This window comes from Schistocerca piceifrons, chromosome 3 (assembly GCF_021461385.2).
Source record: "Schistocerca piceifrons isolate TAMUIC-IGC-003096 chromosome 3, iqSchPice1.1, whole genome shotgun sequence".
NCBI lineage: Eukaryota > Metazoa > Arthropoda > Insecta > Orthoptera > Acrididae > Schistocerca > Schistocerca piceifrons.
The window spans coordinates 845216996-845233902 of NC_060140.1; the positions used below are offsets into that span (position 1 = coordinate 845216996).

General features: G+C 41.3%; 1 protein-coding gene across 2 annotated transcripts in view; it reads right to left on the reverse strand.

Annotated features, from left to right (window-relative positions):
- Window positions 1–1252: 1252 nt before the first annotated feature.
- The window catches only part of LOC124789586, a 209561-nt gene continuing 193906 nt past the window's right edge, over window positions 1253–16907 (reverse strand). For both annotated transcript variants that reach the window (XM_047256995.1, XM_047256994.1), the window contains one exon: window positions 1253–1630. In XM_047256995.1, coding sequence (XP_047112951.1) covers window positions 1557–1630 — 74 coding nt within the window. In that variant the 3' untranslated portion in view covers window positions 1253–1556. The remainder of the gene's footprint in view (window positions 1631–16907) is intronic.

Below are 16907 nucleotides of genomic sequence, written 5' to 3' on the forward strand. Positions count from 1 at the left end.
ACTGTCCACTCGCTACTAAAGCCGACCGACTACTACTGGACTACTGACGACTCGCGCAGACAAGCGCAGACTAGCGACAAGCAACAACTAACGATAAACCACTCTCTGGTCAGAGATTCTGTCTTGCCTCGCCCATCGCCGGCAAAGCACACGTCGTACATCATGTATTGGAAAATTTGACTCGTTCCACATCATTACGAAATATCGTATTCATGATCCATGGAACTAGTATTAATCTAATCTAATGCTCAAATATTTGATCACTAACGAATATTAAGATAGACATTCTCCAGGAAACATTATACAGGGCTTACCTGAAACAATCAGAACCGATAACTGACAAAAATTGCTCAGTTGGTCAGTTAGTTGCATGTCCCATAGATCATTTGAACGAAATCTTTTATCGAAATGATGCGGAACGAGTTAGTTTACACGATGTGTACACAAGATTAGTGTTAATATTAATGAACACATTGTTTTTCACTCCTACTCATGCAACTACACTTTTGTTCCCCACAATAACTGTCAACATGGGTAAAAGAAATGAAACAGCCGTGAGCTTTTGTGGCTCTTGGCAGTGGTTATTCTTTATTTTCCCTTGAAGGAAGAGCGTGCTATTCGAGGAACGATCTAGCCTAGCGTAGCGTCAGAGCGTCAAGGACTTTTCAGCCAAGCACCATGCGGGCTAATTATGGGACATGGACAGTCCTTCGGTTATTTACACCATCTGTATACAGGATCAAAATACGACACCTTATTGCGACAACATTTCATATAACTGGCAGGGAACGGAAGGACACCTTACTAAGTTTACTGGTAAGCAACAGGTGAAAATGATTCTTCAGAAACTGGCTTAGTGGTGAGTCTACACATAATAATACCGTGCACCATTCTGTTCAAAAACAGGAGGGAGCATCGGATTATTTACAGCAAGGTCAAAGAGTATACAGGAGCCGCACGCAGTCGTCATGCGACAAAAACCTTTTATAGCTTAAACAAATGTATGTACTCTTTTGAGTGAAGCTAGAAGTTACGGGGAAAATGGGGTCAATGACGAAAATGTTGTCGTACATAATGCTTAAACTTTTAGAAGTGTTTTTAAATAAAAGCGTCTATAAATTTTAGTGAAGTATAACGGTTGCACTTATCATAGATTTTGTCTAACAAGGTTTATTATATTGATAAGCTATGGGGTCTGTAACTAACTAACCAGGTCATAAACAGTATACATAAATACAATGAAACATATATGTACACGGTAAAAGTATTTTAAATCCAAATACAACAAACTTCAATCAGAGAACTACAACTTGATTTTTTTTTTTTTTGTCTCATCCAGGCTGTCAAAACAAGGTACAGTATTGCATTAATGTAGACATGTATAAAATTTTTACATTTTAGGACAATGCTTTTTTGGTAGCGTTCGTTAGTGTACAGGCCAAGTAAATGTGTGTCATTCCCAAGCAGTTGGAAATGAATTAATGACTCTCCACATGAACGTGTCCCGGCTGGCTTGCGTCTTCCTGCTGGTGGTTTCCCACCTGGAGAAGTCGCCCTCAGCTGGCGCCACTCTGGGAGTACTCTGGGGACGACACACCGCTGGAGACGGCCTCTGGGTGTCTGGCAACACCTGCGTCAACAGTTGGGCTCACACAGGGTTTGCGTTACTATGTGCTCTTACAAGCTAACACAGTACTCATTGACTGAACGTGTTGTGTTTCTTATGTAATTGCAATTTTTTACAAGGTGACAATTAGTGAAATAAAATCATCGTAACTTCTGAACCAGGGTGTATACATGGACAAGGAAAAAAAAATTCCCGCATTTTCCCAGATTTCCCAGTTGAAAATACTCTTTCTCCCGGGTGAAAAAAACTCTTTCCGTGTTAAGTGACAGTATACTTTTCCTCGGCGCAGTAAAACTTACCAATCCTTAGAATGTCTATGGTTTTCTACACAGACGTAGTATTTGTCGGCACTTTAGAAAACGAAACGTTTTGGAAAGATCTTTGATGTGCAACAACATGTACGCTGCATTTTTTCGTGTTACGGAGATATAAATTCGAATTCCGCCAAACACTGCATGTTACTTTCCGAAACAATGAAATCGAGATTGCGACGCGCTTTTCTAAGCGTCATAGCTCATGCCACGTGATCTCACCATCTGATGACAGCATAGGACACGTGATGTAGTGGTTGGTTGGTTGGTTGTTAGGGGAAGGAGACCAGACAGCGTGGTCATCGGTCTCATCGGATGAGGGAAAGAAGTCGGCCGTGCCCTTTCAGAGGAACCATCCCGGCATTTGCCTGGAATGATTTAGGGAAATCACGGAAAACCTAAATCAGGATGGTCGGACGCGGGATTGAACCGTCGTCCTCCCGAATGCGAGTCCAGTGTCTAACCACTGCGCCACCTCGCTCGGTCGTGATGTAGTCAACCAATAGCAAGATCACTCTTAAGTAGTGCGAACACACAAAAAAGAGAAGTTAATGGTTTGAATTAATATATATATAGTGTTGCTACAAGAAAAACAAAGCTTTCACAAATAATATTGGTCTCGAAGATTAATAAGTTGCAAAAGAAGCTAAGCTTCCACATACAATGCTAATCTTCTTGCACGTGTTACACTTTAAGATACATCACACAAATGTGCCAGTAAAATTTTTAATAACGACGTAAATGTCTAATCTTCTGGGCTCTAAATTCTTCTAGATGGTCGTCCTCAAAGAGTTGATTTTTAAATGAGAGTCAAACGCTCTGTGATTTAAGAAATTCATCGTACATTCTCGCACATAGTTCATCTTGCGTAAAAGGAAATTTAGTTTGAAAGTAACACTTTTCAAATAACCATTCGCAATATATTCCCGCGACCTGTTAGAAAGAGGTTCGTTTCAGCAGTTGCCAGAGAGCGCCAGATAACAGGCGTCACTGCGCCTGCGCAGCTACGATGACGCAGGTAGCCCGCATACTCGTACGTGCAAAACATTAAAAGATCTTGCATTATGTCATAAAAGAAACAAGACATCAAAGGCTACTTCAAGAACATCGGAATTTCGTGAACAATACTAAAATGCATAATTCGGCTTTAAAGTGCACATTCGTATGTCCAGATTCGGATGTAAATTTTCTTGAGTACCAGTACTGCATTATCTCATATTTGGTTCTTTATTATGGCATAATGCCATACGAGCTAGAAGATGGAAAACGTGCATTTGAAATGCAGCGAACAGTTGAAACCAGCCAACAATGTGAAATTAAACACTTCGTTTCAAATAAATTGACTGCCCCAGTGCAAAAGATTAATAAAAGCCAAATCTCTTTAGCAAACAGACAAAAATAACTTCATTGTTCTGCCAGGCGATTAATGCTTGACTGTCAGAAAGTTGGGAGTAAAACCTGAAACTAACAACATATTTTAGCCTTCCGTAAATATGCGAACGTATTTTAATTCATTTGGTAGCTCCCAGCCACAGAAATCCGTTTTGTTTTCATTTAATGTGAGAGCAATAAACGAAGAGGGAACAGCAAAATCACTAAACGTAAACACAGGTCACGTGGAGACTAACCCACCTCCCCACTGCAACTCTGACTGCTCTGGGCATCAGCCCCGGATCTACGATATTTCCGAACCGCAGCAATTAAGATACTGGCGCCCAGCCACTCGTCTGTAGCCAGAAGCGGGAGAAGGTGCTACTCATACGCGACTCAACTGCGCATGCGCAAGAGCCCACCCGCAACTGCTCCAATGAATCTAATGTAAACAGCTACACGTCACGCTCATCGGAGGTAATTTGTTGTTAAGAAGCACTGCATGTTCTTCCTAAAGTCTTTGACACACTTTTGTTGGCAGACGCTTGTATGAGCACTGTGTTTTGTTGTCGTATATGGCGCTACTTAAGTTTTATTTCGTTTTTTTCCCTCTCGTTCATGTTTTGTTGGTGCAGTATTATTCTGCAGAAGCGGGATGCAGTAATATCCTTCGTTAGAGTATTGGTTCTTACCTGTCAAAATCACAAAAATTTAACTGGTAACTAAAACAATGAAAAATTCCCGGAATTCTAAAAAATTCTCGGGTTTCTGCCGGTTTTCTCCCGGACGAAAAATTTCCCGGGTTTTTCCCGGATCTCCCGGATGTCCCGGGTCGTATACACCCTGTGAACGGTTTGCGTTAGGACGTTCAAACTGCACTGTTGGCCTCTGGCCGTGATGGGAATTAGTATACGCGCTATGGTTTGGTTTAGCGAAGAAGCCCACTTTAATTTCAATGGGTTCGTCAATAAGCAAAATTGCCGCATGTGGGGGACCGAGAATCCGCATTTCTCGATCTAGGAGTCTCTTCATCCTCAAAGGGTGACTGTGTGGTGTGCAATATACACTTACGGAATAATCGGTACGATATTCCTTGATGGCAGGTGACTACCCAACAGTACCTGAAGGTTTTGGAAGATGATTTCATCCCCATTATCTAAGGGAACTCAGATTGTGCCAGTTGTGGTTCATGCAATATGGAGCTTGACCTCATCCAAGCAGGAGACTGTTTGATGCGCTGGAGGAGCGCTTTGAGGACTGCATTATGGCTCTGGGGTATCCAGAGTCCACTGGCATGGGCTTCGATTGGCCGCCATATTATCCGGATCTGAACACATGCGAATCCTTTTTGTTGGGCTATATCAAAGACAAGATGTACAGCAACAACCCGAAAACCATTTCTGAGCTGCAAACAGTCATTCAGGAGGTCATTGACAGCATCGATGTTCCGACACTTCAGCGGATCATGCTGAATTTCGCTATCCGTCTGCGCCACATCATCGTCAATGATGGGAGGCATATCGAACATGTCATAACATAAATCCAAATACCTGTAGTGACGTTTACATGTTGAATAAAGTGTGTGGACGCCGCAGTTTGTAACTGTTTTTTTTCATATAGTTCAATAATTGTCACCCTGTATGTTATACACGTGCAAGTGCATTGTTAAAACAATCAATGACTTGAGATGCAAAGCAGCTCATTTTCTGTTGAAACCGTTTTGAGACAAATCACTTTATCACCACTTTTTTTTGTAAAAAGTTCATGAAGACCTAATTTTTAAACCATGGGTAGATTACTAACTGGGCATGGGTGTTAAAATATCAGCTAACACAGCCGAAAATTTATGGTATACTCAAATGTAATGAATGCGGACTTATGCTGTTTTGTAACTGATTTCATGCGGGGTGAGCTTGTTGAAGAATATATACCCTTCACCTTTTCTGTACTTATTCCTACCTCTATTGTTCGTAACATGTGGACTTTAGATTCTAGGGAGAAAGGTGAGCAGCAGAGAGCCCCAGTGGCACTTTAGTAGGGAAATGTTGTCTACTCCGTAGTACCACGCTGATGCTTATCGATATTTGAGTTAACTAACGCAATTCTTTATCCTACCACTACTTACTGATGGTAGAGCGCTTTGTTCAATCCACGTCTTGTTTCAATTAATGTGAATCTCAAAGTGAATGCGATGTGTGTGCGTGTTGTGACGTCCCCTAGCATGACGTTCACAAAATCGTTGTTATACATGTGTAAAAGAGATACATTTATCTTGTAACGTACCCTCTATGTTATTGTTTTTGTTTTTTGTTATTGTTTTTTGTTATTGTAGTTGTAGAGATATGAAATTATTGTAGCGGTTTGCTTAATCAGCCCTACTTCGGAATTTTTTTGACATTAAATGGAGCCTGAAACTTGCGTAATAAATACTTCGCGTGGAGTGCGATTTGCGGCATAAACAAAAATTAATTGCAGAGATGCAATCCACAGAATATTAACAGAAAAGGTTTAGAACAATGCGCACGACTGACTAGACACATTCAGAGGGCACGTACACTCTTTGACATAAAACTCGACCGGCGGCCGGCCGCTGCAGAGGCTAAGTCCGCGCCGATCGCGAAATGGGACAAATAGACTGACCAACTCGCTAATTCTCTAAGTCCCGCTATCTGCACAATCTGGCAACACTGTAGACTGCGGCACTTCCTGGAGGAAGTCTTGTCCCATGTTAGATAAAAGCTAGTCTGTATACGCCCGTGGTCTAGCGGTAGCGTGCATTGTGTCTGTCTACGTCTGTGGATCGAGACCGGTTGGCGCAAAAATTTTTTGTAGCCTCTTCTCTCTGAATGCTGAAGACGTGAATGTAATGGTAGCGCAGATTCAATCTGTTTCACCTTCTGACACACCGATAACAAAATTTTATGCAGTAACCATTTTGCGGCATATTTCTTGCAGAGTGTCCTCTGGACGCCGAATGCGGTAAAGCTCCGGGATCCATTAGCTGGCTACCGGCAGCGGCCGTGGCGACAGCAGCGGCGCTGCACTCCCCCGTTCTGTATCGAAAGCGCCTTCTACCGCTCGTCGCTTTTGATAATTTAAAACGCTTTATTATTATTAAATGTTGCTCCACAGGAAATTTCTACGATTTCCATTCTCGCTCGAAGGCAACGGAGACAGACGCCCTGATTAGTAGGTGGGTACTGAATTACACTAACCGGCAAAAGCTCAGTATGGCCCGAAATTAATTTTATAGACTGGGACGAAATCAAACCATCTCAACTACATTCGATGAATTTATAAATGCTTCATACCTCGTTTCTTTTCCTTTCAAAGTCAATTATTTGCGCAAATTTTGGCGAATATTCGGATGCTTTCGTCAAGTCTGAGTGAGCGTCTGTGGTGTAAAGTGTATTACTGTTTCTGTTTCATTCCTTATGTTAAGTCTATGCGACAAACTGTGTGACTACCTTGCAAGGCATGCTCTGTAGCAATGCAGGAACAATGAACATTTGGAATTCCATGTATGGATTCAAAATGTATTTAACGTTGATCGGGAGTGACAGTTAAGGTCATCAGAATTAACCAGAAAAATTTATCGTTTTTGAGGTTTCACAGAACGGAAAGGAATTGTTAACGCCGGTGTCATAAAACGTCTACAGTTAAATGCTATTGCAAAAATTTAGAAGAGAGGAACTATATTAATCAACATGTTCATTTAATAAACAACCTCCTGACATGTTAGACCTATATGACTAACAAAGCTCAAATTCGTATCGTTGACAGTTGGTTTGAATCTTTTCAAAAAATATTTTACAGTGAAGCACCTTGGCATTTGCAAAGCAGACATCCATGATATTAACATAATTCGAATTTGCACGAAGATTTATGTGCAAAGGCGTTCTTCAGATTTCGTATAAGGAATTTTTACTAGCAGTTTGCAGCTCCATTAATTAAAATGGAAAGTAAAAGGTCGTGTTCAGCGACTTCCACCGGGGTTGGAACTGCTATCTAATATGGCACTAGCACCGCAACACGTAAGAGAACCCCTGCGCTAACGACGCACTGGCGACAACAAGCGGACTACAGTCATTGCGATATTGCTTGAGCCTCAAAACGCAACATTAAACACACAAACAGGTGTTACTTATGTGAGGAACGCCGGAGTCCAGAAATTAAATATGCTTTCTAAGTGTCTCATCTTACAGTGGATTATATCGTATGAGTCTTCGACGTGAAATACGAACGCCAAGTGAAGTTAGCGAGGCAATGCCGGGCTACACCCGGAAGTAAATGCACTATCACTGTGTTGACAAATACTTGCTACGACGCTGCCAATTCTCAGCTCTCTTACGAGGCAGCTCTTTAGTGAAATGCTTGTCGTGATTGTCCGCTACGGTTCTCCAGAGGGGAGACGCGCACGCACGTTTGGTTTCTTTGCGGCGTTCTCCCCTGATAGTTTCTGACGTCGCCTTGTGGGCTATGTATACATCTGAGGCATTCAATTATCATTAATCCAAAAAGATACAAGTTTCAGCTTCTGGCGTGGAAGAAGGCTGTGACGCCGACATTATATCATTTCAACGTAGGGAAAGCAAAACGGATGATTCAGTGTTTCTCATTCAGCATAAAGCACGAGAGATAATTTTCCGTAACGTTCATAATCATCTCAAAATACAAAGGAAGTAAAAATACATCTAAAGCTTATTCGATCTGAATATAATGTAAGATATCAAACGCTTTGCACATCGATGTCGAATGTGTCCACGTGCAATCTTTTGCAGCATACATATAGAATGTCATGATTACCACGAGAATGAAGAAATATGTTGGTAGAGATGGAAGAATAAGAGATGCAATCAACAAATGTTCAATTTCTTATGGCATTCATTTCATTTGAGATTTAAGAAGAGGTAAAGCTGGATATTACTTTCGTTAACACGAAAGATGTTGCGCACATATGGATAATGAGGAAGTCTGGGTCTTCATACGTTTCCTCCTTGAAATCTGTATGCTCTATTACATACTAAGTAGCCTGATTATTGTTCCTGTAATGTTACCCTCTTGTTTGGCCCCTTAAACGATCAAAAGATTCCAAATGATGTCTCTGCATGAAAGTAGTTGTTCGAACCCTTCCTGCGTTGTTTTTTGTGTTTTTTTCTTGGAATTCATGAAGCAGACCGCTGTGCCTTCCTCCCCCCCACGAGGGTTATGTCTCTAAACCGTTTTTCATCCACTGGCATAATTAATTCAGTCAGCATCAGCACAAGACTATCAAACAAAGCCTTCCATTTACAGTTGCAACACACTAACCAGAAGCTGATCCAAGGGTAATCAACGCTCATGGTCCGAAATTAGCAGCTCTCTGCTACTGTGGCAAAGCCCGTACTACACTTTCGATTCCGGAACACCAGTTTATCTGGTAACACTGTGTTAAATCAACAGGAGTAGTTGCGGAGTTGTGCCACCATATCTGTCGTCCCATTGTCAACTTTATATATCTCACTTCTCCTGTAGCGTTGATCACGAGGTGCCGAAGTAAATGACTGTATTCTGCATGACGAAACATTCAGTATTCCCTTCTTTCATACTCTTCATGTGCATCGATACCTAATAGGGATGTGAAAACTCTTGCGAGTGAGAGAATGACAATAATAATTGTAACGAGAACAAGCAAATAATGAATGAAGTTTATTGCAATGCAGAACGAGAATGGCTGTGAAAATAAAAACCTATAAAAATAGGTTGATCGTTGAGTTGGCACAATGCAGATATCTTCTTAGCATTTTGCTACTCAATTTAGTTCTGGAAGTTTGCAGAGAAAAAGGAAAATTCGGTACTTCTCGCTAGAGTAATATAATGTGAACCAGAAACTACCCTTTCCTTAGACCACGACTCAGGCAGGCCCCCAAGTAGCTACCAAGGCTCTGCTGCATTCTGTTCCGACATTGCTCTGATGACAGTTAATGCAGATAGTTCCGATTATGAAATATAAAACGTATTGCAGGTTAGTTCCTAGGATCTTAATATTATATTTGCAATGTAGATGGCACATGAACTATCCAGCTTACTCGTCAATATAAAAAGACATTATTTTGGGAACTGAGCATGGTCCTTCGGCACCAGTCCTGAAAGAGAGTGAATGACCACAGGAGCGCCAAACCCTTTCAAAACGTCTGGCAAGTACCAAAAACAGTGCAATATGAAGGAATAATTGGACAGATCAGAAAGGCCTCACAGCTATCCACAGCCTGTTTGTGTCAGCCCTAGTGGAGCTGCGCTGCCAGACGCCAACCCGAAAGCACATTACACCGCTGAAATCTACGAATAAATTGTGTACTGATACTGATCAGCTTCGGTGAAATTTGTTATACATGACTAGAATATCAGGTGTTATTATGGATAATAGTGCAACACTTCGAACTCATATGGTAGATTCACAAAGAAAAAATGTAATGTGAGACTGCTGAAGAAGAAAGGAAACAATGGGAAAATGCGCTATTGTGCATTTTCATACGTTTTTATCTTCATAGCTGCCATAGTTAATACATCAATAATAACCTCGTTTATTGCTTCAGTAACTGTTACCGTCTTGTTTCACACCTAGATGATGTAAACAATACAAATTCGTGTCGCTGGCAGTCAATTCTAGTCTCTTGAGGCACTTAGTTTTGTTTTGTTGTTGATGTAAATTGGTATTCGGGAAGAATACTACTACCGAAAATCCTGAGAGGTTTCAGAACACACATGATACGGAGGACTATGAATAGTCTCTTAGTTGCCGCGTGGGGTGGCCGCACGGTCTGGGGCTCCGTGTCACAAATTTCGCGGCCGCTTCCGTCGGAGGTTCTAGTCCTCCCCCGGGCATGGATGTGTGTGCTTTCCTTAGAATAAAAAAGAAAAATGGTTCAAATGGCTCTGAGCACTATGCGACTTAACTTCTGAGGTCATCAGTCGCGTAGAACATAGAACTAATTAAACCTAACTAACCTAAGGACATGACACACATCCATGCCCGAGGCAGGGTTCGAACCTGCGACCGTAGCGGTCGCTCGGTCCAAGACTGTAGCGCCTAGAACCGCACGGCCACTCCTGCCCGCCCTTCGAATAAGTTAGTTTAAGTTAGTGTAAGTAGTTTCTACGTCTAGGAACTCATGGCCCCAACAATTTGGTCCCTTAGGCATTAGAACTTAAAAAAGAGCAGTAGCGCAATGAATTGATAAGATAAAGCTTTTGCAGAAAAACTGGAGCTAATGAAAAAAACATCTGTAGTTATTTAAATTGAGCACTTTACTGCAGCAGTGCCTTGCTCGCACAGCAGTAAATACTGCCCTTACCATAATGGTAGCAGCCGGCCGTTGTGGCCGAGCGGTTGTAGACGCTTCAGTTGGGAACCGCGCTGCTGCTACGGTCGCAGGTTCGATTCCTGCCTCGGGCATGGATGTGTGTGCTGTCCTTACGTTAGTTAGGCTTAAGTAGTTCTAAGTCCAGGGGACTGATGACCTCAGATGTTAAGTCCCATAGTGCTCAGAGCCATAATCGTAGCTGACGTATACAGCTCACAACGTGAAACACGAGAGTATGGCCACCTTTTGCATGAAGCGACCATTTTGAACTGAAATGCGTTTCCTAACTCAAAACCACTCCTCCTGTGGTGTTTACTCTCAATATGTGATCGAGATGACAAGAAAATATTAGATGGCTGTAGGTCTGTATCACCTAATCCCAGGTCGTTCGCGCTCGTTTCTGCCAACCACTTTTGACATGGGAAGTGTGTGATGACGGGGTTAGGAATCAGAGAATGAACGTATTGGTGATGTAGTTTGAGGTTCACCCTGATGTGCTTTCTGTCAGGAAATATCGTCCTCGAAAAGTGGACAGGATGGTTTTCTTATCCTTTGAAATTGTGAGATAGTCGCATCAGCAAGTTTCCAGGATAGTACACAGTTGTTCATGGGTTCGAGATTTGTTTCTCGTATATCTTTCTCTTTATTCCTCCCTTACATTCAAGGGAGACGAAAATTTAATAGTCATGGGTAATTGGAGTTCGAGAGTAGGAAAAGGGAGAGAAGGAAACATAGTAGGTGAATACGGATTGGGGGACAGAAATGAAAGAGGAAGCCGCCTTGTAGAATTTTGCGCAGAGCATAACTTAATCATAGCTAACACTTGGTTCAAGAATCATGAAAGAAGGTTGTATACCTGGAAGAATTCTGGAGATACTAGAAGATATCAGATAGATTATATAATGGTAAGACAGAGATTTAGGAACCAGGTTTTAAATTGTAAGACATTTCCAGGGGCAGATGTGGACTCTGACCACAATCTATTGGTTATGAACTGTAGATTAAAACTGAAGAAACTGCAAAAAGTTGGGAATTTGAGGAGATGGGACCTGGATAAATTGAAAGAACCAGAGGTTGTAGAGAGTTTCAGGAAGAGCATAAAGGAACAATTGACAAGAATGGGGGAAAGAAATACAGTAGAAGAAGAATGGATAGCTTTGAGGGATGAAGTGGTGAAGGCAGCAGAGGATCAAGTAGGTAAAAAGACGAGGGCTAGTAGAAATACTTCGGTGACAGAAGAAATACTGAATTTAATTGATGAAAGGAGAAAATATAAAAATGCAGTAAATGAAGCAGGCAAAAAGGAATACAAACGTCTCAAAAATGAGATCGACAGGAAGTGCAAAATGGCTAAGCAGGGATGGTTAGAGGACAAATGTAAGGATGTAGAGGCTTATCTCACTAGGGGGAAGAGAGATACTGCCTACAGGAAAATTAAAGAGACCTTTGGAGATAAGAGAACCACTTATATGAATATGAAGGGCTCAGATGGAAACCCAGTTCTAAGCAAAGAAGGGAAAGCAGAAAGTTGGAAGTTGTATATAGAGGGACTATACAAGGGCGATGTTCTTGAGGACTATGTTATGGAAATGGAAGAGGATGTAGATGAAGATGAAATGGGAGATATGATACTGCGTGAAGAATTTGATAGAGCGCTGAAAGACCTAAGTCGAAACAAGGCCCCGGGGTAGACAACATTCCATTAGAACTACTGACCGCCTTGGGAGAGCCAGTCCTGACAAAACTCTACCATCTGGTGAGAAACATGTATGAGACAGGCGAAATACCCTCAGACTTCAAGAAGAATATAATAATTCCAATCCCAAAGAAAGCAGGCGTTGACAGATGTGAAAATTACCGAACTGTCAGTTTAATAAGTCACGGCTGCAAAACACTAACGCGAATTCTGTACGGACGAATGGAAAAACTGGTAGAAGCCGACCTCGGGGAAGATCAGTTTGGATTCCGTAGAAATATGGGAACACGTGAGGCAATACTGACCCTACGACTTATCTTAGAAGCTAGATTAAGAAAAGGCAAACCTAAGTTTCTAGAATTTGTAGACTTGGAGAAAGCTTTTGACAATGTTGACTGGAATAATCTCTTTCAAATTCTGAAGGTGGCAGGGGTAAAATACAGGGAGCGAAAGGCTATTTACAATTTGTACAGAAACCAGATGGCAGTTATAAGAGTCGAGGGACATGAAAGGGAAGCAGCGGTTGGAAAGGGAGTGAGACAGGGTTGTAGCCTGTCCCCGATGTTATTCAATCTGTATATTGAGCAAGAAGTAAAGGAAACAAAAGAAAAATTCGGAGTAGCTATTAAAATCCATGGAGAAGAAATAAAAACTTTGAGGTTCGCCGATGACATTGTAATTCTGTCAGAGACAGCAAAGGACTTGGAAGAGCAGTTGAACGGAATGGACAGTGTCTTGAAGGGAGGATATAAGATGAAAATCAACAAAAGCAAAACGAGGATAATGGAATGTAGTCGAATTAAGTCGGGCGATGCTGAGGGAATTACATTAGGAAATAAGACACTTAACGTAGAAAATGAGTTTTGCTATTTGGGGAGCAAAATAACTGATGATGGTCAAAGTAGAGAGGATATAAAATGTAGACTGACAATGGCAAGGAAAGCGTTTCTGAAGAAGAGAAATTTGTTAACATCGAGTATAGATTTAAATGTCAGGAAGTCGTTTCTGAAAGTATTTGGCTGGCTCTGTGCACTATGGGACTTAACATCTGTGGTCATCAGTCCCCTAGGACTTAGAACTAATTAAACCTAACTAACCTAAGGACATCACACACATCCATGCCCGAGGCAGGATTCGAACCTGCGACCGTAGCGGTCACGCGGTTCCAGACTGAAGCGCCTTTAACCGCACGGCCACACCGGCCGGCCTGAAAGTATTTGTATGGAGTGTAGCCATGTATGGAAGTGAAACATGGACGATAAATAGTTTGGACAAGAAGAGAATAGAAGCCTTTGAAATGTGGTGCTACAGAAGAATGCTGAAGATTAGATGGGTACATCACGTAAGTAATGAGGAAGTATTGAATAGGATTGGGGAGAAGAGGAGTTTGTGGCACAACTTGACAAGAAGAAGGGATCGGTTGGTAGGACGTGTTCTGAGGCATCAAGGGATCACAAATGTAGTAATGGAGGGCAGCGTGGAAGGTAAAAATCGTAGAGGGAGACCAAGAGATGAATTCACTAAGCAGATTCAGAAGGATGTAGGCTGCAGTACGTATTGGGAGATGAAGAAGCTTGCACAGGATAGAGTAGCATGGAGAGCTGCATGAAACCAGTCTCAGGACTGAAGACCACAACAACAACAACATTCAATTTTGGTATCAGCTGGCAACTGCCCGCATTGCCTTGATTAAAAATTATATGACAAAGAAACAAATTGTTTTCATGTTTAATATTTCGTAGGCGCATGCAAATATATGAATTTGGTTACGATTTACAGATTTTATGATCTTAGTCATAACAGCAACGTTGCATGCACGAATTATTCTTGATAAATGAGTATTACATAAAGATACGTACTCGTAGTGGTATTTAGTTCTCACTAATATGAAGGGATGACTTATTTCATTAACATTCCTGAAATCAGCTATTTATCTCAACTGTAGGCGTTTACTCCGAGTGCGGGGCCGCGAAAACACGAGGTGTGAACAGGCGACGTCAGCGGCTGCGGTCGCCTTCGATAAATGCAACACATTGAGTGAACGAGCACGTGTAAAGTCCGTAGAGAACAGATTTATTTCTTCTGTCAGTGGAAAGATAGAAAAAAGAATTGTATAGTGAAAGCTAGCAGTCGTTCTGAATAAGCGAAGCAGATTAACTTTACAACCATGCAACAGAGTCTAACAGTTCAACAGACTGCTGCACTGTATTGAACAACTTACACCCCACCTCATCATTACCAAGGCATAGGAGGACGGTATATTCTGAAAGAAGGCCTACCTGCGTGTTATAACTGGCACCTTAAACTATATTACCATTCACTCTGTATTCTGATCTCCGTCCCAGCACCCTTCCCTTGTCAATGTAGGTTTTTGTCAACAGCTATCAGCAAAGTATTTTGGAATGTGGAATCCTGCGAATAATTTGTAAACCTGTAGCTTAGACTACACAGCCACTGCAGTTGTCGAATTTTTTCACAGTATGGAAATTAAGTATTCATAGTATCAGTCAGAAGTATTTAATTTCCGTGTTAATGGATGATCATTTTTTTACAGAACCATAGCCCGATTCACAATAGCAGAGCAATCCAGAACTGGTTCCAAGGTCAGCAGAGAATAAAACTTCTTCCTTTCGTGCCAAAATCACCAGACCTCAACCCCATTGAAAATATGTGGGCGGAGGTTACGAGGTTGTCACCACCTGGGTCAAGGAATTCAGAAACTCTGTGTAAAAATATAGAGAATACATGGTGGGAGATAAACGATCATCACAATCAGCAATTTAGCCTTATCACTTCCCCGACGCCTTCGAGCAATTATAAAAAAAAAAAAAGTGTGTGAAATCTTATGGGACTTAACTGCTAAGGTCATCAGTCCCTAAGCTTACACACTACTTAACCTAAATTATCCTAAGGACACACACACACACCCATGCCCGAGGGAGGACTCGAACCTCCGCCGGGACCAGCCGCACAGTCCATGACTGTAGTGCCTGAGACCGCTCGGCTAATCCCGCGCGGCTCGAGCAATTATAGAAAACGAGGGAGGATGGGTAGGGTACTAACAGAAAAATAAAGGCCAAACAAGTTGCGACGTCCTAAAGTGTTCCCTGTGTATTCTCGTTAAATGTGTCACTGCGTGGTTGTTACACATAGTAACTACTAATTAAATTCTTTACTCAAAGAAATAAATAAACAAATGTATGCCCAACGGATAAATATTTGATTTTGAAATGTTAACCCCAAATTTGGTACACTGTTAATCACTCGACTGTGTTTAAAGAAAATGCGTAAGTAACCGGAATTGTAACTGGGCCTGCATAATAACTTCTCCTCCGTTCTGTAAGCTATTTCTTTTCATTATGTCTTACTTTCATCTCTCAAAACATAATAACGGTATTACCAGTAACATACGGGATAAAATTGCCTAACAGCTGATCTTGTAACAGCACATATAAAGATATTTCTACTTCCTATGGTCTCTTACGAAGATAACCTTTTTCTCACCCACGGGAAGGAATGAAGGATAGCCTACAATGCTTGATTATAACGTCACAGCGACACACTACCACTCTTATTACCATTGGGCAAAGCAATGATGGTATCTCCACGCTGACCAGAACTAGAAAAATTCTAAAACTTCTTCAATCACTGTCTGATCCCAAAAACGTCTCTCATTTATTGACGTGCCTCGACGTTAACTAACTCTCGCTTGGTTGGAAAGTTCGCGCGGTCGCGATTCCGAAATTTACGTTCCCCTCATATTCGTGCACGGCACGTTATTGCAACTGAAAAAAACTCTCCACAAGTTACCTAGACTGATTTCCTAATTATACCCCGGCACCATTAAATAATATACCATCTAAAACCTCTCCTCCAAAAGATACTTAAATACACACACAGAATTTTTCACAATACTTACAGTTCGTGTATAGCGTGCATAGCATGGCTACACGAATTACTATTATGCTGTTTCCCCTTTATTTAATTCAGGAAAGCGATCTCACTGTATCTTTCAAATCCCGTTGTTCTAAGAATCAGAATCACACGTAAATTTCTACTGACTCATTTCACAAAAGGTGACTTCTGATTCATTCATACTAAATTAGCAACCTTGCCTTAATCCATGAATTTCAGAAACTCGTCAAATAACAAACTGAAACAGACGCAAGCTACAAATGGCTTCTTTGGAAACTAATTCTTTCAGATCAAAATTAAGAGCATTACTTTCTACCATGAATTTCTGTTAGCAGCTCGATTACTTACAGCCACGAGGTAATATTTTCCTGCACTTCCAGATCAGATTTTGAAACAAACTAATCAAAATCATGAATTTAAATTTACCATTACTAAAAATAATTATGGTAAATCAACACATTCCTACTTATAAACTAATGGTTCCTAGCACTCAGTCATCCACCCTTCATCATTTTCGTTTCTTTAAGCAATAGTAGTTCGTCACATGAATCCTATTTGTGTCGTACCTGCTTTACAACTGAATTCTAACACTTCACTGTTCACCGAATCACTCAAACGAAATATCAAATTCCGTTAACTTTCAA